General features: G+C 41.3%; 2 protein-coding genes across 15 annotated transcripts in view; one reads left to right on the forward strand and one right to left on the reverse strand.

The window, feature by feature from the left end:
* The window catches only part of syne2b (spectrin repeat containing, nuclear envelope 2b), a 132,258-nt gene extending 119,862 nt beyond the window's left edge, over positions 1-12,396 (reverse strand). For 11 of the 14 annotated variants that reach the window (XM_031828914.1, XM_031828911.1, XM_031828908.1 and 8 more), the window contains exons 1-2: positions 12,236-12,396; positions 6,505-6,640 (exon numbers count right to left, since the gene is read on the reverse strand). In XM_031828914.1, coding sequence (XP_031684774.1) covers positions 6,505-6,589 — 85 coding nt within the window. In that variant the 5' untranslated portion in view covers positions 6,590-6,640; positions 12,236-12,396. Of the gene's footprint in view, positions 1-3,697; positions 3,864-6,504; positions 6,641-12,235 lie in introns of those variants that run through there. The other 3 variants (XM_031828910.1, XM_031828906.1, XM_031828909.1) reach the window with 2 other exon arrangements.
* Positions 12,397-14,153: 1,757 nt separating this feature from the next.
* LOC116374671 (glycoprotein hormone beta-5-like) lies at positions 14,154-20,755 on the forward strand. Its single transcript, XM_031828464.1, is given in 6 exon segments — positions 14,154-14,179; positions 14,448-14,512; positions 14,515-14,535; positions 14,538-14,626; positions 14,949-15,113; positions 20,690-20,755. Coding segments are annotated over 6 exon segments (432 nt in total).
* The last annotated feature ends 3,458 nt before the right edge of the window (positions 20,756-24,213 follow it).

Genomic DNA, 24,213 nt, shown 5'->3' on the forward strand with positions numbered 1-24,213 from the left:
GGTGTGAGGGAATGACAGAGGCTTGCCTCGTAGGAGACTGTTACTGATTACTGCCGAGGTGTGGTGGTCTCTCAGGTGCTTATAGCTGCCAAAGCAGCACCCAGGTGGGTGCTACACATTCAGTGGTGGATTTTCCAGCCTACCTACAGAGGAGGAGTAAGCCTAGCCGTGAACTTCATAGACAGGTCCCTGATGAAAAGCTCCGGGCCTGCCTGTCTGACTGATGTTTCTCCCTCCCTGGCCATACCATCGAAGTCACTTCCACTCAAACTATTCATTTTCTGAATTGCAACATCCGCATCGAGCTAAAGGCTAGACCTGCCGCTTTCAAGGAGCGGGAGACTAATCCAGATGCTTGTAAGAAATCCGGCTATGCCCTCAGACGAACCATCAAACAAGCAAAGCGTCAATACAGGATTAAGATTGAATCCTACTACACCGGCTCTGACGCTCGTCAGATGTGGCAGGGCTAATTGAAAACAATTATGGACTACAAAGGGAAACCCGGACGCGAGCTGCCCAGTGACGCGAGCCTACCAGACGAGCTAAATGCCTTTTATGCTCGCTTCGAGGCAAGCGATACTGAAGCATGCACGAGAGCACCAGCTGTTCTGGATGACTGTGTGATAACGCTCTCGGTAGCCGATGTGAACAAAACCTTTAAACAGGTCAACATTCACAAAGCCGCTGGGCCAGACGGATTACCAGGACGTGTACTCAAAGCATGCGTGGACCAACTGTCAAGTGTCTTCACTGACATTTTCATCCTCTCGCTGACTGAGTCTGTGATACCTACATGTTCCAATCAGACCACCATAGTCCCTGTGCCCAAGGAAGCGAAGGGAACCTGCCTAAATGATTACCGCCTTGTGGCACTCATTTCGGTAGCCATAAAGTGCTTTGAAAGGCTAGTCATGGCACACATCAACAGCATCCTCCCGGACACCCTAGACCCACTCCAATTCACATGCCTCCCCAACAGATCCACAGATGATGCAATCGCACTCCACACCGTCCTTTCTCACCTCGACAAAAGCAACACCTATATGAGAATGCTGTTCATTGACTACAGCTCAGCGTTCAATACCATAGTGCCCACGAAGCTCATCACTAAGCTAAGGACTCTGGGACTAAACACCTCCCTCTGCAACTGGATCCTCGACATCCTGAGGGGCCTCCCCCAGGTGGTAAGAGTAGGCAACAACATGTCCGCCGCGCTAACCCTTAACACTGGGGCCCCTTAGGGGTGTGTACTTAGTCCCCTCCTGTATTCCCTGTTCACCCACGACTCGGTGGCCAAACACGACTCCAACACCATCATTAAGTTTGCTGATGACACAACAGTGGTAGGCCTGATCACAGACAACGATGAGACGGCCTATAGGGAGGAGGTCAGAGAACTGGAGTGGTGCCAGGACAACAACCTCTCCCTCAATGTGAGCAAGACGAAGGAGCTGATCGTGGACTACAGGAAAAGGCGGGCCGAACAGGTCCCCATTAACATTGACGAGGCTGTAGTGGAGCGGGTCAAGAGTTTCAAGTTCCTTAGTGTCCACATCACCAACGAACTATCATGGTCCAAACATACCAAGCCAGTCGTGAAGAGGGCACGACAAAACCTTTTTCCCCTCAGGAGACTGACAAGATTTGGCATGGGCCCCCAGATCCTCAAAAGGTTCTACAGCTGCACCATCGAGAGCAGACCGGTTGCATCACCGCCTGGCGCTACAGAGGGTAGTGCGAACAGCCCAGTACATCACTGAGGCCAAGCTTCCTGCAATCCAGGACCTAAATAATAGGCAGTGTCAGAGGAAAGCCCAGAAAATTGTCAGAGACTCCAGTCACCCAAGTTATAGACTGTTTTCTCTGCTACCGCACGGCAAGCGGTACCAGAGTGCCAAGTCTAGGAACAAAAGGCTCCTCAACAGCTTCTACCCCCAAGCCATTAGACCACTGAACAATTGATAAAAATCACCACCGGACAATTTACATTAACACACCCTCACTCCCCGTACACTGCTGCTACTAGCTGTTTGTTTGTTACCTATGCATAGTCACTTCGCCCCCACCTACATGTACAGATTATCTCAACTAGCCTGTACCCCTGCACACTGACTCGGTACCGGTGCCCCCTGTATATAGCCTTGTTATTCTTATTGTGTTACTTTTTATTATAACTTTTTATTTTAGCCTACTTGGTAGATATTTTCTTCTTCTTGAACTGTACTGTTGGTTAAGGGCTTGTAAATAAGCATTTCATGGTAAAGTCTACACTTGTTGTATTCGGCGCATGTGACAAATAAAGTTTGATTTGACTTGATCATCATTTACATTTGACATTTTAGTTACTTAGCAGATGCTATTATTCAGAGTGACTTACACGAGAAATTAGGGTTAAATGCCTTGCCCAAGGGAACATCGGCAGATTTTTTCCCCCCACCAAGTTGGCTCAGGGATTCGAACCAGCGACCTTTCGGTTACTGGCCCAAAGTTATTAACTGCTAGGCTACCTGCTGTGGAAGACCATCTCCCATCAATTGCCAGCACCCTGAATTAATTTTTGTGTTTTTAAAGCGACTTTATATTCTGTATAAAAAGCACTATAACAAATAAATATATTATTATTAGAAAAATAGACATGGTCGATTTTAAATTTTCAAACATATTCTAACAGTTGCAAATATAGGTGGATGCCTTCCATATGAGCATTCAACAAACTTTTCAACTCTGCCTAGAAGGCCAGCATCCCAGAGTCTTCACTGTTGACGTTGAGACTGGTGTTTTGCGGGTACTATTTATTGAAGCTGCCAGTTGAGGACTTGTGAGGCATCTGTTTCTCAAACTAGACACTCTAATGTACTTGTCCTCTTGTTCAGTTGCGCCCCGTGGCCTCCCACTCCTCTTTAAATTCTGGTTAGAGCCAGTTTGTGCTGTTCTGTGAAGGGAGTAGTACACAGCGTTGTACAAGATCTTCAATTTCTTGGCAATTTCTCACATGGAATAGCCTTCATTTCTCAGAACAAGAATAGACTGCCGAGTTTCAGAAGACATTTCTTTGTTTCTGGCCATTTTGAGCCTGTAATTGAACCCACAAATGCTGATGCTCCAGATACTCAACTAGTCTAAAGATGGCCAGTTTTATTGATTCTTTGATCAGAACATCGTTTTCAGCTGTGCTAACATAATTGCAAAAGGGTTTTCTAATGATCAATTAGCCTTTTAAAATGATAAACTTGGATTAGCTAACACAACGCGCCATTGGAACACAGGAGTGATGGTTGCTGATAATGGGCCACTGTACAGCTATGTAGATATTCCATTAAAAAATGTGCTTTTCTTTCAAAACAAGGACATTTCTAAGTCACCCCAAACTTTTGCATGGTAGTGTATGAAGAAAATTTCATTTTAAACTGTAATTGGGCGGTCATAAAGGAATTGATATTTGACACACAATCACAACAAAGTGAGAAAGAGACCTGATCTGGCCTGAGAACCAGTCTCATCTGACAAGGTCAGGTATTTGGTCAAATGAACAGCTGACAAAGCATTATGTTGAAGTATGACAGTTGTAACAAGTAGACTAATATATTCTGTTTTCCAATACATTATTTGCTCTTTGCTCGAGAAAAGTTCAACCCCCAGAAATCACAGATTTCAGAAATGTAACAGCCATACAAACTAATGTCAATGTACTCACTCATGATGTGAACATCAGTGCTGCATCAGACAAGAAAAAAATTGAAAATTGAACAAAGAAACTAAACCTCTTCTTTCTGCTGCTGTATAAGCATGGTTTGCATACACAAGATACCATCCTTTGTCTGAGATGTGAGGTATTCTACAAGAGCAACGACAAGCAGCTATGGGATCCAATGGGAAATGTATCAATGGAATGCGAAGTTCGTTGGTGAGTGGATTCTGTATAACCACCAATCACCCTGCCAGCCTGCTGTGCTGCGCCTCCTGGGGAGACAGGTGAATGGTATCACCTCAGCTCCACCCATCCAAAAAGTTAAGGCGTGATGGATTTGGTCCCGCCTGCCCAAACAAAACCCGCTTCTCAAGTCGTCCTCCAAGTGCCATCACAAAAGAGAAGAGTCCATCAAAGAGGGGTGCTGCATTACCTGCTTTAGATCATTAATGATTTTATCTATCTGATGATACAACGTCCATTATGTGTATCTCTAGATATCCCTGGACATGGGACAGTCTGTGATGAAAGCTGTTGTTGCCTACAGTCTGAGAGTGGGAGAGCTAAGCAAACAGTGGAGAACCTCTTCTAACTCAACTAGTCGCTCACATTCTAAGGAGGGGGAGTGCTTCCCATTCTACTGCCACTGTACATACAGTACATGTATGTATAACAAAACGTGAAGAGATTTAAGAGTAAGATCCCATCACACTGCAGCCGTATGTAAATAGTGTTCATCCATCAGGACTCTCCTTGTCCCTCAAAGTTCCACGGGGAGGGGAAATGGAAAACATTATAGTCCGCATATTTTTCCCAGCTTGGATTTCTATTACTTTCTAGGAAATGTCCTGTGTAATCCTGTTCTTGCTAATCTAGGTCTAGGAATTGACCACGGCCTAACGAGAAATGTGTGAGAATATCAGTGAGTTGTGAACATGTGAACTATATTTAGCCTGCATTCTTGTATCGCTACGACTCCAAATATGCAAAGAAAAACAGACGTTCAGACCATTATTTTACAAGCTGCCTTGTCAGTGGGGCAATAAGCATACATCACCCCTCACAGTACATTGCATCATCTGGTAATTGCATAGTTGTGAAAAATAGATCCAGAAACAGTTGTTTCTAAATAAGGTTAACAGAGGAACAGTCGTGGGTCTGAAATAGTACTGCTGATGGTCTCTCTATACAGGACAGACCGACAGACCGACAGACCGACAGACAGACAGACAGACAGACAGACAGACAGACAGACAGACAGACAGACAGACAGACAGACAGACAGACAGACAGACAGACAGACAGGCAGACAGACAGACAGACAGACAGAGAAACAGACAGAGAAACAGACAGACAGACCGACCGACCGACCGACAGAGAAACAGACAGACAGACAGGGCAGACAGACAGAGAAACAGACAGACAGACAGGACAGACAGACAGAGAAACAGACAGAGAAACAGACAGACAAACAAACAGACAGACAGACAGACAGACAGACAGACAGACAGACAGACAGACAGACAGAGAGAGAGAGAGAGAGAGAGACAGAGAGAGAGAGAGAGAGAGAGAGAGAGAGAGAGAGAGAGAGAGAGAGAGAGAGAGAAAAGGGGCATGAGGACAGGGACAAGGCAGATAGTCAGAGAGGCAGTGTCATATTTATCCCCCTAGGAAGAATACCTGTATACAGTGCCAACATACAAGACGAGAAGCCTCTGTGCCATGCCCAAGGTCAACAGAGGAGACCAAATCAACCTCTCGATTACCCTCTCCTCTGCCAATGAAAACTGATAGCTAATCAACAAATGTTCTCTACTAGCAACCAAATAGAGAAAAACCCTTACAGGAAAAGATGAGGGAACAAATCACAGGTCAAATATAGTAATTCAAACCACAAAGTGAATAGTCTCTGCTATTGTATGTAAAACTGTGAAATGCCTTGGAGACAATGGCTTCATAGGCATGCAACATGACATTTCCCGACCCACTACTGAATTCCATCCCCTTTGGAGGACTGTTTGACATATGACTCATATCTCATTGGGTTTACATTTCAACAGTAAACACAACACATCCCAAAGTGACTACTTTGAGCCAAAACAGGACCGAACAGGCACAGGTTGGAGTGAGAGAAGTTAATACGATTGTGAAATTTCCCCTGGGTGTGAGAAAATCCTTATTATTATGATGAATATTAGGTTGCCTCAGAAACTAAAACACATTAGCTCAAATATTAAGACATGAATAACTAGATTGTTTTCTCCTCATGTGCAATATGTCCACAGAGCTGCTTTCCAACACTGCATCAACTTTATTGTTTAAACAACAAAAGGAACAGAGTCAAGGGGGAGTAGAGTAGAAAGGCAAAAAGAGGGACAGAGAATCAGGAAGGAAGAGAGAAAGAGGATCAGGGAGAAAGAGAGAAAGAGAATCAGGGAGAAAGAGAGAAAGAGGATCAGGGGGGAAGAGAGAAAGAGAATCAGGGAGAAAGAGAGAAAGATAATCAGGGGGGAAGAGAGAAAGAGAATCAGGGGGGAAGAGAGAAAGAGAATCAGGGGGGAAGAGAGAAAGAGAATCAGGGGGGAAGAGAGAAAGAGAATCAGGGAGAAAGAGAGAAAGAGGATCAGGGAGGAAGAGAGAAAGAGAATCAGGGGGGAAGAGAGAAAGAGAATCAGGGAGAAAGAGAGAAAGAGAATCAGGGAGAAAGAGAGAAAGAGGATCAGGGGGGAAGAGAGAAAGAGAATCAGGGGGGAAGAGAGAAAGAGAATCAGGGAGAAAGAGAGAAAGAGGAAGGCACACAGAGAGTCACTGACCCTGCAGAAGCATGTGGACATTGTCAATGTCCAGGGGGATGTATCCCCTCTCCACCAGTGCATCTCTGTCTCCTGGCGACGCCATGCTTCCTGAAAGGGGGGCTCATCCACGGACCCCCAACAGCATGGCACCTTTCTGGAGATTAAGAGACAAACATGACACACATATACGTCAATCTCCTGTTTGAAACACGTGCGGGATAGGATCATATTTACATGTTACATTTGGCACACACTGAATTACACTGACATAACACTGGCTTAACACTGACATAACACTGATATAACACTGACATAACACTGACATAACACTGATATAACACTGGCTTAACACTGATATAACACTGGCTTAACACTGACATAACACTGGCTTAACACTGGCATAACACTGACATAACACTGATATAACACTGACATAACACTGACATAACACTGGCTTAACACTGATATAACACTGATATAACACTGACATAACACTGGCTTAACACTGATATAACACTGGCTTAACACTGATATAACACTGACATAACACTGGCTTAACACTGATATAACACTGACATAACACTGGCTTAACACTGATATAACACTGACATAACACTGACATAACACTGGCTTAACACTGACATAACACTGACATAACACTGATATAACACTGACATAACACTGACATAACACTGGCTTAACACTGGCTTAACACTGACATAACACTGATATAACACTGACATAACACTGGCTTAACACTGATATAACACTGACATAACACTGGCTTAACACTGACATAACACTGATATAACACTGACATAACACTGGCTTAACACTGATATAACACTGACATAACACTGGCTTAACACTGACATAACACTGATTTAACACTGATATAACACTGATATAACACTGACATAACACTGATATAACACTGATATAACACTGACATAACACTGGCTTAACACTGACATAACACTGACATAACACTGGCTTAACACTGACATAACACTGACATAACACTGATATAACACTGCCATAACACTGCCATAACGCTGACATAACGCTGACATAACACTGACATAACGCTGACATAAGGAGTGTAGAGAATATGTATTGCTTCTGTTCAGTTTATTGTTTATGAGTGACACCTTCAATTTAATGCAATACCCTTTACACAAGAACAGTCAATGAGATGCACACATACTGAAATTCACTCAGTAGTAGCAATAGCATACCGATCCATGTATTCACACTTAAAGCCTGTAAATCAACGTCACCGTGTTCCCCAGTTATATCTTGTTATGACTGTTGCAACCCTACCACTCACCAGGTTGAAGGCAGAAATCACAACATGGAGAACACCAGCAGACTGCATAATCCAACAATTTGCCAAACATGTATTTTTATTAGATTTTTTAGGGGGTAGATCAGCTTTAATATTATATGTTTTGAATTAGGTGTCATTTTGCGTATCAGTTCATAAACCATGTGCCATGGAGTCAGTACATCAAAATATCTTCATAACTACATCATTTTTGCAATCTATGACACAGCTGTCATTTTGGGGTCCTTAAATTAAACTGGTAGATTTTTTTTATTTATCCCAATTTTCTTAATGCAGGGCTGTCAGGCAAGTTCCTTACTTTATAAGTTCCTTACATTTAGTGCTCTCATTTTTGGAACTATAATATAAGTGCGCCTGTTCATTATACTCTGCTCTCCTGCACCTGACTTCACCTCCAATACACCATTGACACCAGTTCAGATTTAAGTATAACTTTTGTATGACTGAAGCCTTTAGTGAGAGGTCAAATGCTTTAATATTTAATAATTCTTCACAATTTGTCCTAACCTGAGTCTCAAGCCATGATTGCTTCTATCAGTTTAAGTTCTGTCTCTGGTGGGGGTTGGGGAAGTTCTGTTTTGTCTTGTTTCATGTAGCTCAAGGATGCAAATAAGTGATAGGAAATATGTGTGACCTTTAAAGATGTCTGCTTAATTTCTCTGCTCGCTCCACTCTCTTTGCTCTCTCTCAATTATCAAACTTGACTGACAGCTATGAAAAGGCAACAGGTGACTGTGGCCAAAATACTCAATACACAATAAGAGTCTTAACCTACAGCTCTTCACCTCTCCCTATATAACTTATACAGAGAATAATGGCAATAAACACAGGGTGAACTTTAAAATGCATAAACACGAGGCGAGGCCTTATCCACCACTGCTAATGGGTCATTTCGCCAATTTGGTCCCTTATGAGAAGTGTAACTTGGTCCCAAAAAAATAACAGTTGATTTTACCTAATTTTAACATTCTGTCATAAAGAGCAAGCACATGTTAAACTTAATAAAAAACTGTTTCCCCATCTCAAGAGGTTAAAAATGTATACTATGCTCGACCTGATTTTACACAATGATTTGACTATTAAAATAGAAGTTATTAAAAAATATATATATTAAAACAAGAGCTAAGTTCAAATAACAGGGTTGACCTTGAAAAATGAAAAATCACAAAAATTGTAAATAAATAATCTTCAGAAATGACTATGTCAAAGCAACAAAATAATTAGGGCTTTAGAATGATGGAGAGAACTTGGAAGATATTTTGGGGTTAAATGGTCCTAGAAGTTACAGAAGGTGCACAGAGGGACAAGTAATTGTTTGTTTTTTTGGCACATTAGTAAGTTTTTATTCACAATAAAAATCATTTGATTGAATTCTACACGTGGTCTGTATTAAAGGGTACTTTATTTAATATAACAGGATTGAGTTAATATCATATGTAATATTTATTTAAATTACAAAGGGACGCAAAAGGCACTCATTTCGTGGAAAGACCGTAGTGTCAGGACTGAGAAGCAACTCAATTCAATCATAGTCCTAAACTGTGTTGTCGCTATCCTCAGTGTGGCATCTGTGCTATCCAAAGGTTCATGTCAGCTGGAGAGAGAGAGAGAGGGACAGAGATTGTGTGTCCCTGAGACAAAGTCATACAGGGTTGCTCTAATTGTGGATACAGTGGGGGTCAAAAACACATACTCTAACAATGCACTGGAAAAAGAGCAGGGGGGGAGGCAATAACACCATAACACAGGCTTCAGACATATGACATAGACAGATAGCACCATCTGTTTGTCCACTGGAACACATGTCCAGTCCATTCACCTAACGACTCCATGGCTGGACAACGAGGTGGAGGGTTACGCACCATACCTTCTATTTCCGTCAACAATATAGGCCTAACACTTATTTGTTTTGTTTTTGGAGGCCTGAGGGGAAGGGCCTATGCAAGGGATATATCAAAGAGGTGCTGGTGTCCTCTTTTGCATAAATTGAACAATATTTGTTTTGCTGGCGCATTTGTTTGTGTTTCAGCCTGTGTATGTAATTGGCAACAAAAAACTACAGTGTGGCTTTAATGCTGTCAAGACTTGAGGGCACACAGACCTTTTGTCATGTTTGAACAGGGGTAATAAATCAGTAGTGTGTTGGGCTAGTTCCACCCATCCAGCCAAGCATTCTGACACACACGTGACACAATATGGGGAGAGATGAGGGTGAGGAAAAATAGTCTCCTGTTTCATTTAAAGAAAGGGACACTGGGAAGGGCAGTTTGGGGCATATGCAGTATCCTGTGTAAGCCTGTGGAGAGACATGAGTGTTCAACAGAGAGAGGGCATTGTTTTCTTTAATCTGCCGACTCAGAGGAGGCAGAGGACAGACAGACAGGCCTCCCCATATCAGAACCACTCAGCCAGTCTAGCCCAGGTCTCACGGGAACAGATTGGCAAATAGGGTCAAGGACATGACTCCCACTCATAATGACTAAGTCATACTGCTCTGATCCGTTCTGCCTTTCATTGTTAGTATTTAACATCCAATATGCTGTGCAGAGACATTGTTATTGAAAAAAGAGACCAATTACTTGACTGGGCTTGTGCTGTATATCTCCCTCTGGTTGTAGCTTTCATTCATCGGTTCCATAAACCAGGAAGCATGATTTTACATGTCAGATAATCATTTAATGAGCATTCAGGTCCAAGCAGATTCTATGGTTGACAAAATGGACATGAGGACGTTAACATGAGGGAAATTATACTATGAAAAAGTTTTACAAATCAACTTCCACCTTGTAAAAACTAACTGACAGATTAGGCTATCTCTGTGAATTTATTCAATCTGAAATATTTGGTCTCTCTGATCGGTTCAAGGCAAAGTTTAATACAAGTAAAGTTATTGTAAACTTTGCCAGACATCTGACTTTTCACAGCATCTACTTTCTGGGTCTAACTCAAGTCAATCCAATCCATCAATCACGACTATCATTTCCCTGACCTAATGTTATGGTATGTGCTCAGGAGAACCAGTGTCCACTCTTAGAAAAGAAACTGCCATCTAGAAACTAGAAGGGTTATTTGGCTGTCCCCATAGGAGAACCCTTTGAAGAACCCTTCTTGGTTCCGAGTCTAACCATTTTGGGTTCCATGTAGAACTCTTTCCACAGAGTTCAACACGGAACCCAAAAGCGTTCTACCTGGAACAAAAAATGGTTTTACCTGGCTGGAACCAAAAAGGGTTCTCCTATGGGGAAACCATTTTTTTTTTTTACCATTTTTTAAAAGAATCAACAACTTAAAAGTAAAATGCAAAGATCTCAAATAGAACAGCAACAAAGCAGTAACTTTGATCAATTGTAAGTAATGCAAGAACTTCATCGACATTGAAAAAGAGTCCATGCTAATTCAAGTAGTTGTATAATGTTTTTACAGCTAAAAATAACCTGTAGCATTATTTCCATTCATAAAGAAACTATCAGAGGGTCTTGTCTTGCAAATTGGCTGCATGAATGAAACTTAATGTGTCCCATAAAAATGGCAGTCATACACTGTTGAGAGAACAGTTAAACATAATCAAACAAGCTTGTTTTTAGGCAAAAACTGGTCAAACAAATGTTCCACTAATTTAAACAACAAAATGCAATGTGATGAAGTTGAATCCATGTGGAAAACTGATTGGATTATCAAAAAGTCATCAATATAAGGGAATGTTGTATTTTCTTTCACCCAACGTTTAACCTAAATCCAATGACGTGGTGACATTTGTTGTTGGTTTCACGTTGAATTCACGTTAGTTAACAACTCAACCAAATGTCAATCAAACTAGACTTTGAAATTAAGTCCGTGCCCAGTGGGAGGATAGTATTTTCCATTAGAGTTTAAAATATTCCTCACATAGGTCGAGTTAAGAATAAATGTCGTGCACTTTGACTAGCGAAATGCTAGATAGCACGACAGACGTGTCGACTTCGTGAACTTGTCACTGCCTAAAATAGAGCACCAGTGGGCACGTGTTCAGTGCCGCTCTAGTGCGCTTCAAACCCAAGTTTTGTAATGTCAAGAGTCCTTGAGTCCTTGGACCAGAAGAATTTTAATCATGAAGGCTATACTGTCGACGTGCAGCTCGTCCTATAGTTCTGTCAAAATATGGTGAAGTTGCCTAATGAGAAACTCATCATAGGCTACACGATTTATGAAGAGAGGGGGGAACAAAACTCAAATATGCTAATTAAATGCTATATTGGCTAATATGATCATCTAAACACAAGTCGAGGGGTGAATAGAGGGTCAAATATTCTAATAATAGGCCTAAAATCAAACATTAAAAGCTTCTTCAGAGTAAGTAAAGTAATATTGCGCTTTCCAAACTGAAAGCCACTATCATTCATTCGCCAAAAGGTGTCTACTTACATGTAACAAAGTTGAATAGACGTGTTTCAGTTGTCTGGCAATCAGATACAAGTCCAACAATAACAATACTCATTGATTGGAATAGGGAAAACAGAGTGCGCTGTACAGTACAAGTTGTGAAGCACCAGCAGAGTTACACCCCTCCCACCGCGCGCAAATGTGGAGATGGCTACACAACTCCGAGAGTAAAGCGAGCCTCTACCGATCGAGGAGTGGGTTTCAGACCGAGTCCGGACAGCTAAATATATCAACCAGTCACGTCGGACATACTCCCCATTTTGTCACACCTGTAGGGGTTGGGGGCTATAGCCTACAAAAGTGTATCCCATTGTAACCAGTGGAACAACAACATGAACACTGATAGTCACTGCAAGAACAACTTCTTCAAATCACATCTCAGAATTCATGTATTATATTGATATAAAAACCCATCCACTTCACCAAACGCAGATCTTATGGATAAGTAGGTTTAGAGTGTCCTTTTTAAATATGGCATGTTCTTCAGCAACACTATTGCCAGACTAGCGGCTTTGATGGAATCGTAATAATGTCACACTAGCAAATAAACACTCCACTCCTCCTCCAGTGGGTCTCTATAGCTGACTAGAGACTAGAGTGTCAGTGTTAGATATCAATTGCTGTATGCCTGGAACAGAGTGAAAAGTTAAACTGTCTCACCAGTTTAAGATCTGCTGTCTGCTGGGGCCATGTAATGAAATTAGTATTTATTGCAGATTTAATTGAGAAAATAAATAAACATAATATACACCTGGCCTTTTGTACAGTTATTGACAACAGCAAAGGCAGCCAGTCCATTATCATTGTATAGTTTTTGAGAATTGCAATTTTTTCCCCCACCCCACAACTCATACAGTATCATTAACTAAACGTCCATGGTTGAATGAGGTCCTTTGATTTATGGGAATAGTCAGTCCTGCCAACAGGAACAAGAGGTCACTGTATTATCATCTTAACCAGAGCCAGAGATGACCTGATTTGAGCTTTAAAACATGGCTTGAACTTTAGAACTCTTTAGAAAATGCCAGGTAATATGTGATATCCAGGAAGTGAGGAGGGGGCTTAGATGACTGAGATCAGGTGGAGTCATCCCTGACTCATCCTCCCTCCCTGCTACTCTAATCTAACCATAACTGGGTGGAGGTTGAGGTTCATTTCGTAAAGTACTTGAATTCTTCTGCTCCAATCCCCATTATCCTGAGGGAGACGGTCATTTCATGATGAGCGAAGTATTTACTCATCCAAATACACCGTCAGGTCTTCTCGTCTCTCTCTCTCTCTCTCTCTCTCCCTGCTCTCATCTCTGTTACTGTGGCTGACACATATCAGACCAGACCGTAAAATACTCCTGTCTCCATGGGCTCCACACACTAAACATCCAAATTAGAGCTACAGTAAGTGCTCTGTGAAAATATAAATTCATATTTACAAAATGTAATTACATTTACAGACTTGTACTGAAATGGATAAGAACACACAAGTTAATTAGCAGGTCCAGGGAAAGGATCTCACGTGTAGATTGTTGTAGATCTACAGGTATGATTGTGTTTCCCCCCTCTTCTATGTGGATCGCTATGAACAAAGAACCAGCCACAGTCCCTAATCAGGCTAATGGCCTGTAGTTCACAGGTGACTGGGCTGATGAGGTAGAAAGGCCTAAGGGGGATCAGACAGAAGCCTGACTCTCTGGCAAGAGCCAGTCAGGTTACTAATTCCCTGACTGGCTCCTGATTGACGTGACATGCTGGGATAAATAGCTGGAAGTTCTTCCCTGGGATCCATTAGCAGGTGCTGTCAGAGACATCACAGCTACCGGAGTTACTGCAGCTCCTGATTCAGAGGTTCAGTGGTAGTCCTCTTCAGTGGAGATCTACTGCAGTGAGACCAGTTGAGAGCCCAGATGACCCAGAGTAGAGGTACTCAGTGGTGAGTTATAACACTTTAGTTAGATCAGTCACACTTACTCTTTATGGAGTTTGGGTCAGCAATCAGAGATCTCTGGAATATTTCATTTTTTAAGATTTTGCTTAATAGTTATTTAAATTTTTCATTAAAATACCAACAGTAAAGTACAACAATACTCACCACATTAACTTGCTATACACAGACTATTTGAAGACTTTGATAAAAGATATAGAGATATAGAGAGAGTGTAATGTTAGGCAATAGAGATAACCCTGTGGTGTCTGTGCAGGTTGCGTTCTGTGCTGCTGTGCTGTGATCATGGCATTACACTAATCCAGGCTTCATCCGTCAACCTGCCCGCTTCATTGGCTGTGCTGTCCGGAGTTTACTTTCCGGGCCAGGAAACCAGGCTGTGGTGGGCTGCACATCACCACGGACACCTGCTGGGGGCGCTGTGAGACCTGGGAGGTGAGGACGGAGAGCAGGAGAGAGTCCTATGCAGTCTGACTGCAGATAACGCTTACAAATCAGTAGATGTCAGCAAACTCTGTAAACTATTTAATTATGAGTACTAAACTACAGTATGATGATTATTGTAGAACAATGCATCACTGTATCCCGGCTAAAGGCTAAATCGACCAGTGACAAAATAAAGCAAGTAATAAACAAATATATTATAAACTAATTTCTCATAAACTGTACTTCCAATGGAGTAACTTAATTGTGGAGCTTGTTGAATGAACGAACATGTTAATCGAAATTAACCTGGTCTCTGTGTGTGTCTCTTCAGAAGCCTGTCCTGGACCCTCCCTACATAGAGTCCTACCATCGTGTGTGTACCTACAACAAGACACACCTGGTGACGGTGCAGCTGCCTACCTGCTCAGCCAACATGGACCCCATGTACACCTACCCTGTAGTCTTGAGGTGTGACTGTGGAGCAGTTGTGGAAAAAGTACCTAATTGTCATACTTGAGTAAAAGTAAAGACACCTTAAAAGAAAATGACTCAAGTAAAAGTGAAAGTCACCCAGAAAACTACTACTTGAGTTAAAGTCTAAAAGTATTTGTTTTGAAATATACTTAAGTATCAAAAGTAAATGTAATTGCTAAAATATACTTAAGTATCAAAAGTAAATGTATATATCATTTCAAATTCCTTATATTATGCAAACCCGACCGCACAATTTTCTTGTATTTTAAATTTATGGATAGCCAGGGGCATACTCCAACACTCAGAAATAATTCACAAACGAAGCATATGTGTTTAGTGATTCCACCAGATCAGAGGCAGTAGGGATGACCAGGGATGTTCTCTTGATAAGTGTGTGAATATTTTCCCGTTCCATTTTCCTGTTCTGCTAAGCATTCAAAATGTAACAAGTACTTTTGGGTGTCAGGAAAAATGTATGGAGTAAAAAGTACATTATTTTCTTTAGGAATGTAGTGAAGTAAAAATAGTCAAAAATATAAATAGTAAAGTACAGATACCCCCCCAAAACGACTTAAGCAGTACTTTAAATATTTTTTACTTAAGTACTTTACACCACCGCTGTGGAGTGTGTCTGATCAGCACCACTGAGTGTATCACCTATGTCTAACTGCTGTCATCATTAGAACTGGACAGGGAGAGCAGTGCTGGACATTTCCATTCTCTCCATAGAATAAATCGCCTTTCTATTTCTTTTTCAAGTCATTATGCAACTTGGAAAAACTTGAAACATGTTAACACATTATGTATTCTGACTCTGAATAGTTTATTTCAATAAGATATAGCTCACTCAGCTCTCTTTACTGAAAAAGCAGACGAGAAGAATAAAAAGAGTCAAGAAATTCAAAGCATAGTGGTTGATAATGAACTTGAAATCATTCATAGAGGATATAAACTTGTTTTTCTAAGCGTTATGAATATGCATGAGAAGGAGCATTATATAACCGGTGTCACTAAGGTGCTTCAGGGCTGTGTTTGAGCTCTCATGCTTGGAGCATCTTCACTGTGTGGGTGGGGTTTAGGAGGCTGTGGAGCACTCCCTAGACAGTCAAACACACTCACAGCGTCACACACACCCTCACTCACAGTGTCACACACTCACACTCACGAAGAAAGACCCAAAGACGAGTAGCTGCTGCTTTGGCAACAGCCAATGGGGATCAGAATTTTTTTAAATACAACAACAAAAATACACACACACCCTATGGTGTCAGGGGTGTCAGACTCATTTAGAGTGCCTCTTGGGTTCATCACAAAATCTTCAAGACTCGAAACATAAACACAGACATTATCACCCTCTCCCCCCGGATATTAATATTAATAGTCTCTCTGTGATTATTGCTTTTGGGCTTTTCATGTTGTGGTACCAGGATCATCCAAAAGGCCACATTAAAGGATCAACAGAGTTCCACCATCTTAGAATGGAAAATATCATTGAGAGGAAATGAAGAGATCTCTGTTATAAATTACCATGGAAAAGCCAACAACAGTTCTACCATCTTTAATCCTTGTTTGACTCCATGTCACATCTGTAAATCTGGACAAGGTAAAAAAAGACATAGTGCCAACATGTTTGACCCAGTACACCTAACCTGGAACAGTGAACAGACCTGTGTCTCTGTGTCAGCTGGCCATGTCTCCTGGGTCTCCTAATCAAACTCACTGACAATCTACAGCACTGTCAAACACAGCATAAATAGGCGAGATTAGAAGACCTGGCTGTGTGTCTCAAGACAGCACAGTTCTGTGGCCCTGTTGAGAGTTGCTGTAACGGCCCCTGTCTTTCTAATCGTTTCTGACATTACCGTCGCTTCCTCCTCTGGCTGGGGGAGGGAGGGGGAGAGGGGAGGAGGGTGGAAGGGGGACCTGTAACAGCTCCTGGCAGGAGGACTGAAGGGGGAGGTGTGGGGGGTTGGGGGGCACTGGTGCAACACACCACACTGCAACGTCCTAATGGAAAAAGAGGAGGCACGATCTGAGAGGAAGGAACAGATGATGATTATGACGATGATAAGGATGAAGGTGATGATGTTGATTATGATGGTGAAGATTATTTTGAAACCCTCCTCTGCTGAGATTCTGTGATAAGATTTTCACTGAAAAGGGAAATTGTAACAAAAACATTAACAGTGATAGCCTTCGCAAAGGCCATGCTGAACCCAAATCCACCTCTAACTGACCGCTGTAAAATAATTACCACATACTGTATTTGGTGGTTTTAATGGATGATCTATAGTGGTCCTTACTGAGTGGAAAGGGAGCTTGGTCTTTTTCTTTGTCGATCTTAGGTCTGATAATCAATGTCTTTACTTAGAGTACACCAAAGAGAAGGTACACCTAAAATGCTTTAAATTAGTAAATTTAGCCACAATCAATAATATTTCAAGAGAATTCAATGGCATGATGCTCCTACAGTATATTGATGAATGTCAGTTTCAGAGGAAGAGCACTTAACCAAGGGTAATGGGTTCAGACTCTGTGACCAAAAACTATTACAGAAAGTAGTCATTACATCTTACTTTTCACACTCCCACTGAAGTCATCAATTGCAACTTTATTTTTAGTAGCTCTTGAAAAGCTCATTTCTCTTGGACTGTTTCTCTTCGGCTTGGTGTCAATACACACATATGGTGGTAAATTAGCCACGATAATTCCTGTCAACCTGCTCAGTTTTAATTGGCAGTTCCAATTAGAACCCTTCATTGCACCCTACCTGTGTCTGAACAAGGACTGTAGCTCCAGCGTTAATGAGCTTACTAGAGTTATCACAACACAGGAGTTGATTGGACAGATTATTGGAATGCAGACCTCTTGCCAAATCAAGCCTGACAAAGTATCTCAAAACGCTTTCTAAAAAAACTAAAAACAAAAAAGGTTTGAGGTACCTCAATACAATTTATGTTAATTAATTTAAATGGCTTAAATTGGACTGTTTTGGTCTAGAAGATTGCATCAGATTACACGGATTCCTCTTAGAATCAGAACCCTGTATCCGACCAGTAGTATTCAAATCACACGGCAGGGCGGCAGGGTAGCCTAGTGGTTAGAGCGTTGGACTAGTAACCGAAAGGTTGCAAGTTCAAATCCCCGAGCTGACAAGGTACAAATCTGTCGTTCTGCCCCTGAACAGGCAGTTAACCCACTGTTCCTAGGCCGTCATTGAAAATAAGAATTTGTTCTTAACTGACTTGCCTAGTAAAATAAAGGTAAATAAATAATAATAACACACGCAACACAGAAATAACTAATAACACACAGACAGTATCAGCTTGGCAAATCTAATTTCTGGGAGTTCAGATTTGACTACTATATGGTATCACAGATTGGACTTTGCAATAAAACCAATGATGTATATAAACCCTGGATTGCTGATGCTATGTATTGGCCATTGAGAGGCTTTGAAACCACTGTTCAGCCATATTAGCACAGCACACATATTGGAACAGTCCTTTATAGGAATGAATGGAATTCTACAGTATTTCAATAAAATGTTTCAAGGACAAAAGTACATGTACTGTATTTAACTATTTTTAGTTGTTGTAGTAGGGACATTAGTAACATTAGTAATCTCAAAACATCATACTTTAAGGATCTTTAAAAAAATACTGTATATTTTGTTTTTTTATGTTTAGCTCACATAATATAATTTAAAAGTATGCATTAATAAGGTGTCTGTAATATAATAAATGTGGCATACATTTCTATTCCAAAATATGTTTTACAATGGTGGGGGAGTGTCAAGATGGAGACACGTTGGCTTCAACACAGCACCCTCTAAGCCTCATCTAGTGTATACATAAATCAGTGGGTAAATATTTGTCTGCTTAGCCATCTCATCTAGTGTATACATAAATCAGTGGATAAATATTTTTCTGCTTAGCCATCTCATCTAGTGTATACATAAATCAGTGGATACATCTTTGTCTGCTTAGCCATCTCATCTAGTGTATATATAAATCAGTGGATAAATCTTTGTCTGCTTAGCCATCTCATCTAGTGTATACATAAATCAGTGAATAAATCTTTGTCTTCTTAGCCATCTCATCTAGAGTATACATAAATCAGTGGATACATCTTTGTCTGCTTAGCCATCTCATCTAGTGTATATATAAATCAGTGGATAAATCTTTGTCTGCTTAGCCATCTCATCTAGTGTATACATAAATCAGTGGATAAATGTTTGTCTGCTTAGCCATCTCATCTAGTGTATACATAAATCAGTGGATAAATGTTTGTCTGCTTAGCCATCTGAAAGTATAAAGAGGGAATACATTGAAAGAGTGATTCTGACATTCTGTAGATTTCCCAGTAATAATACATTTCCTTCCCTGTAGAGAAGCACATTTTAAAGTTGACAAATAGACTAGAAAGCCCCAGACAGTACTTTATTTAGCTGACGCTACAGTTAAGGTGTGCAACTGTAAAAAAATAAAATGAAAAAAAGTTCAAATACATGAGCCATAGTGGGAATCATCAGTGCTACTTATTAATGCCATTGCTTTAACAAATGGTAGACAACAGTAACATTCCAGTAGAAATTAATTGGAAATTATAGTCCAGGTGTGACCAGATGCTTCCCAGTCATACCAGTCCTGTCGCCATATGGAGAGGTATCCAGTCAACACAAACAGAGAGAGAGAGAGGCTAGATATTAGCATGCTCAAGACACAATCAGTGAGTTTCGCTTGAAGTTCTTCAGAGAGAGGAGAGAGAAAGCGAGCGACCAGTGTGCTGGGTGAGAAGGAGAGATAGAAGAGAGGAGAGAGCAGTGTCAGCTGAGAGAGGGATGGGGGGTGCAGCTATACATTCAGGCGTCTGAGACTGAGACGTGATGTGTTCTCTCCCTGTGATGAAGGGAAGACTAGCCAGGCTCTATTTTTTTCCCAGTCACTAGTCAAATCAAGATGAAAGGAAGAACCAGAAGAAACTCTCTCCTTCCCACTGCTCCTCCTCCCTGTGTCTCTTCATGAAAATCAAGTCCGTTTAAGTCATTTGAGAGAAACTTTCAAATGGCATGTGGTGTATACAAGAGTGTTACAGTATGAATGACTTATATGCACAAATCCCTCGACTGAATCCTAATTATCTCTGTACTATTACATAGTACTAGGACTAGATTCCTATGTAGCAGACAGGCATTCATCAGTGGACTTAGAGCAAGAACCATACACATACATACTTTATATAAGACTCTGCTGTGAGTTTACGAGTGCCATTGAGAAATAATCTGTTCTCAATCCCCAGAAAATCACAGTTTGCGATATTCAATGCGTCTTCATAACCATGAACGTGGTGGTAAAATGGACAAAAGACATCCCCATTGGTACTAAACACCTCAGGTAGGTATCTCTGTTGGAATAGCTGTGCCACAGAGGGAGCCACGTTGCAGCAGGCTAGGCTAGCTGAGAAGAGGTGAGTTTTAAACAGAAGCCAGCCCAGCCCAGTGCTGCAGTGCAGTTGAGGAGAGGCTGAGAGGCAGGCAGGCACCCACCACAGAAGAACTAAAGCCTCCCATGCTCTGTCTGCTTGATGTTCTGGCAGCCAGGGAAACGGATCTGCCTCTGTGGAGACACCATCTTGGGAAATCAGACGCAGATCAAGAGCTGAAGTGTTGCACGTGTATACAGCAGTCACAGTACCCTGGGTCATAACACTGCTCCTCAGGCTGCAGATTTACAAATGCATTTTCATAAATGTATTTCATATTTTTATTGAGATGAGCCTTTAGTGGTGACGGTGCGCTCAACAAACTCATCTTCAATAATAGAACTTGGTTCAGGCTTTGTGACACACTGTGTCACTGTGTGGAGGCTGTCTCGTGCCATGTGTAGGGATCGTGGAACTGTGTGTCACTGGATGGAGTGGACCTTCGTGTGCGTTAAACTTTATGTGCCAGAAGCCATGATGTCAGTCTGTCTCAGACGTCCCTACTTTATTTACCACATTGCAGTCAGTCTGCACATCTAGTTCATGCAGCAGGGTGAACTTAAAAAGCCTTATTTACACATCATGGCAACATACGGTCGGTGCATAACATGTCCCTAAATGATGCATAGACACGAGAAGAAACTGTTATGCTATTAATGCTAAAATACTTCTGAAAAAAATCTCTCTCTCTACAGGAAATCAGACAGTGATAGGGGATATGCTGTACAGTGCTGCTTGAAAGTATGTGAACCCTATAGGGCTAGTCATTATTTTGTTATAAAATATAACAATTTTGTAATAGACATTCCAAGTAAATGACAGAAACAAAAATATATATATTTTCACTGTTTTTTTAAACAAAAGTAGTTTATTTAACAGAAACTCAGATTTGATGTGTGTAAAAAATATGAGAACCCCTTCAGTCAATAGCTTGTGGAACCTCCATTAGCAGCGATAACTTAGAGTAAACTTCTCCTATAGCCAGTAATCAGTCTCTGATTACAGAACTCAGCCAATTGTAGTGAGGTTTGAGGGGTGTCTGGCATGAACTGCCCACTTCAGGTCCTGCCACAGCATCTCGATTGGAATTAGGTCCGGATTTTGACTTGGCCAATCCAAAACACAAATCTTCTTTCTCCTGAGCCATTCTTTGGTAGATTTGCTTGAATGCTTTGGGTCGTTGTCTTGTTGTAAGACCCATTTTCTGCCCAGCTTCAGCTCCTTGACTGATGGCCTGACGTTCAAGAATCCATGGAATTCATGGTTCCCTTAATGATGTGGAGTCGTCCAGGTCCAGAGGAAAAGCAGCCCCAGATCTTGAGATTCCCACCACCATGCTTGACTGTTGGGATAAGGTTCTTCTGGTGGTAGGCAGTGTTGGATTTTCGCCAAACATAGCGGTGTGACCAAAAAGGTCCATTTTGGACTCATCGGTCTAGAGAATGGACTTCCAGAAACCTGTCCAGGTGGTCTCTAGCAAAGTTAAGACGGGCAGTTTGGTTCTTTTTTGTTAGCAGAGGCTTCTTTCGATTCAGTGTTCATCTTATTGTTGAACCATGCACAGTTACCTGAGCGAGGGAGGTCTGCAAATCTCTAGATGTTATGTTTAGGTTGGCTTTTACCTGATTTATTATTGTTCTTGTGGCTCTTGGGGATATTTTGGAAGGGCTTCCACTTCTAGCCTGAGTTGCTGTCATGTTAAATGCTCTCCATTTGTAAATGATTTGCCTCACAGTGGCCTGATGGAGCTCAAATCTTATTGAGATCATTTTATAGCCTTTCCCAGACTGATGTGCTCTCACTACCCTCGTCCCGATGTCCTCTGAGAGCTCCTTTCCTCTCGGCATGGTGTGCTTTGCATTCACTTGAATGGGTAACACCAAACTTACCAGGTTTCTTATGTCTATTTATCAGAGTCCCGCCCAAACTCTTTCCAAATGATCTTTCCTTTGATTGGTTCATTTGGCACCCAATTACTTACCCACCTGATTCTACTTACCTACTTGATTTAACCAATGCAACTTGGGGTTCAATTATTTTTGCACCTGCACTAATTACTTTTTAATTTTGTTTTTCTACTACATGCATGATTTCCTCTACACCAACATATGGTATTGGTAAATATAAACCTGTTATGTCAGATCAAAAGGCTGGTTCTGATTAAATTAAGATTTCATGGTAAAAACTTAAAAAATCTGTCATTGCACAAAGGGTTCACATACTTTTAAGCAGGATTGTCTATGTCAATCATCAAAAATATAAATCAATGTACAGTATGTAGCAACAACTTACTGGAACAGACCAAGGCTTGAAAGAGAAAAATCATGACGGTGCTCAATAATTGACACTCAATCATCAATATCAGTTTATCGCTTGCATTGGCACTCATATCATCCAGAACGACCAGATAAGTTTAGCCTATAGCTACTGGACTTTCTTTCTGTGGGAAAAGCATTAACCTTATTGATTTCCCCATTCGCCAAGTATCAATGCAGTGTTTCAGAAACCATTGGTAAGTCATGGTTAATAGTGCTACCTCTATACATACCCTGAATGTCAACATTGGAAATTGTCAATAATTAAAAAATATTTATATATAGAGTAGATCAATAAAATCTTGGTTCTCTTTCAACACATTTGCATGCAGTCAACTGCATAATATACAGGCAAGAAGTAAATAGAGTCAGGGGCGCAACTTTCACTGGTGACACGACCCCCACATTCTGAAATGGCATTTTTTGCCCCCCCCCCCCTCAGTTTTACCATTGCACTGTGATACTAAAAGCGCCATCGGTGTGCTTTAGGACCATGCGGACGCCTCAGAGCGGTCGGGTAGGCTGTTTGACGGGTACAGTGGGCTGGATTTAGGCGCATGTGGACAACAAAGACCATGCGGACGGCAAAGCTTCTGAAAGGCACGGTGCTGCTGTCTGCAGCTGCTGTCTCTGTGTGTGTTGCAATTTTTCTCCAAGTCGTAAAAGCAAGCAGAGGAGAAACTGGCTACTTTTTATTTGACTGATGTAGCTGGCAAGGTACCTGTAACTGCTGTTTGACTTATATTACCAGTGCTGAGCTAGTAGTGTAATTGACCTGTAACGTTAGCTACAGTAATATTTTATCCCTTCTTGACTTAAGTTCTGTCTGAAGAGAATGAACCGGCTAGCTAGTAGCTACCACAGCCAGTTATGCTCTAGTCTCTAGCTATGTGTCAGGTTGCTGTATCTAACAGCTGTTATGTGTATGAATTGTTTTGTAGCCTTTTTGTCCCGTTTCAACAGAAGTAAATTAACTTTGCTAGTTTCCTTCTAACGTTGGCTAACGTTAGCTGGATAGCTCACTAACTTTAGCTATTACTTATGCCTCAATCACACTAGACCTAAATCAAATGATGAAACCAGCAGCCAAGCGACTGAAAACTGATATTCAGATTTCTTTTGACAGCGCGATGTGAGTTTTTATTAGACACAGTATAGCAATGTAACATTATTGATCTGTCAGTTTTCCAAGCTAATTCCCTACTTTTCACACTGACATGGTATAAACAGCACTACAGGCTACACTGTCATGGTGCAGTCACTATACAATACTATGCTCATCATGTTTTAGCAGGATCAGACAGCCAGGGAAGACTGGTCTAC

This window comes from Oncorhynchus kisutch, linkage group LG7 (genome assembly GCF_002021735.2).
Source record: "Oncorhynchus kisutch isolate 150728-3 linkage group LG7, Okis_V2, whole genome shotgun sequence".
Taxonomy (NCBI): domain Eukaryota; kingdom Metazoa; phylum Chordata; class Actinopteri; order Salmoniformes; family Salmonidae; genus Oncorhynchus; species Oncorhynchus kisutch.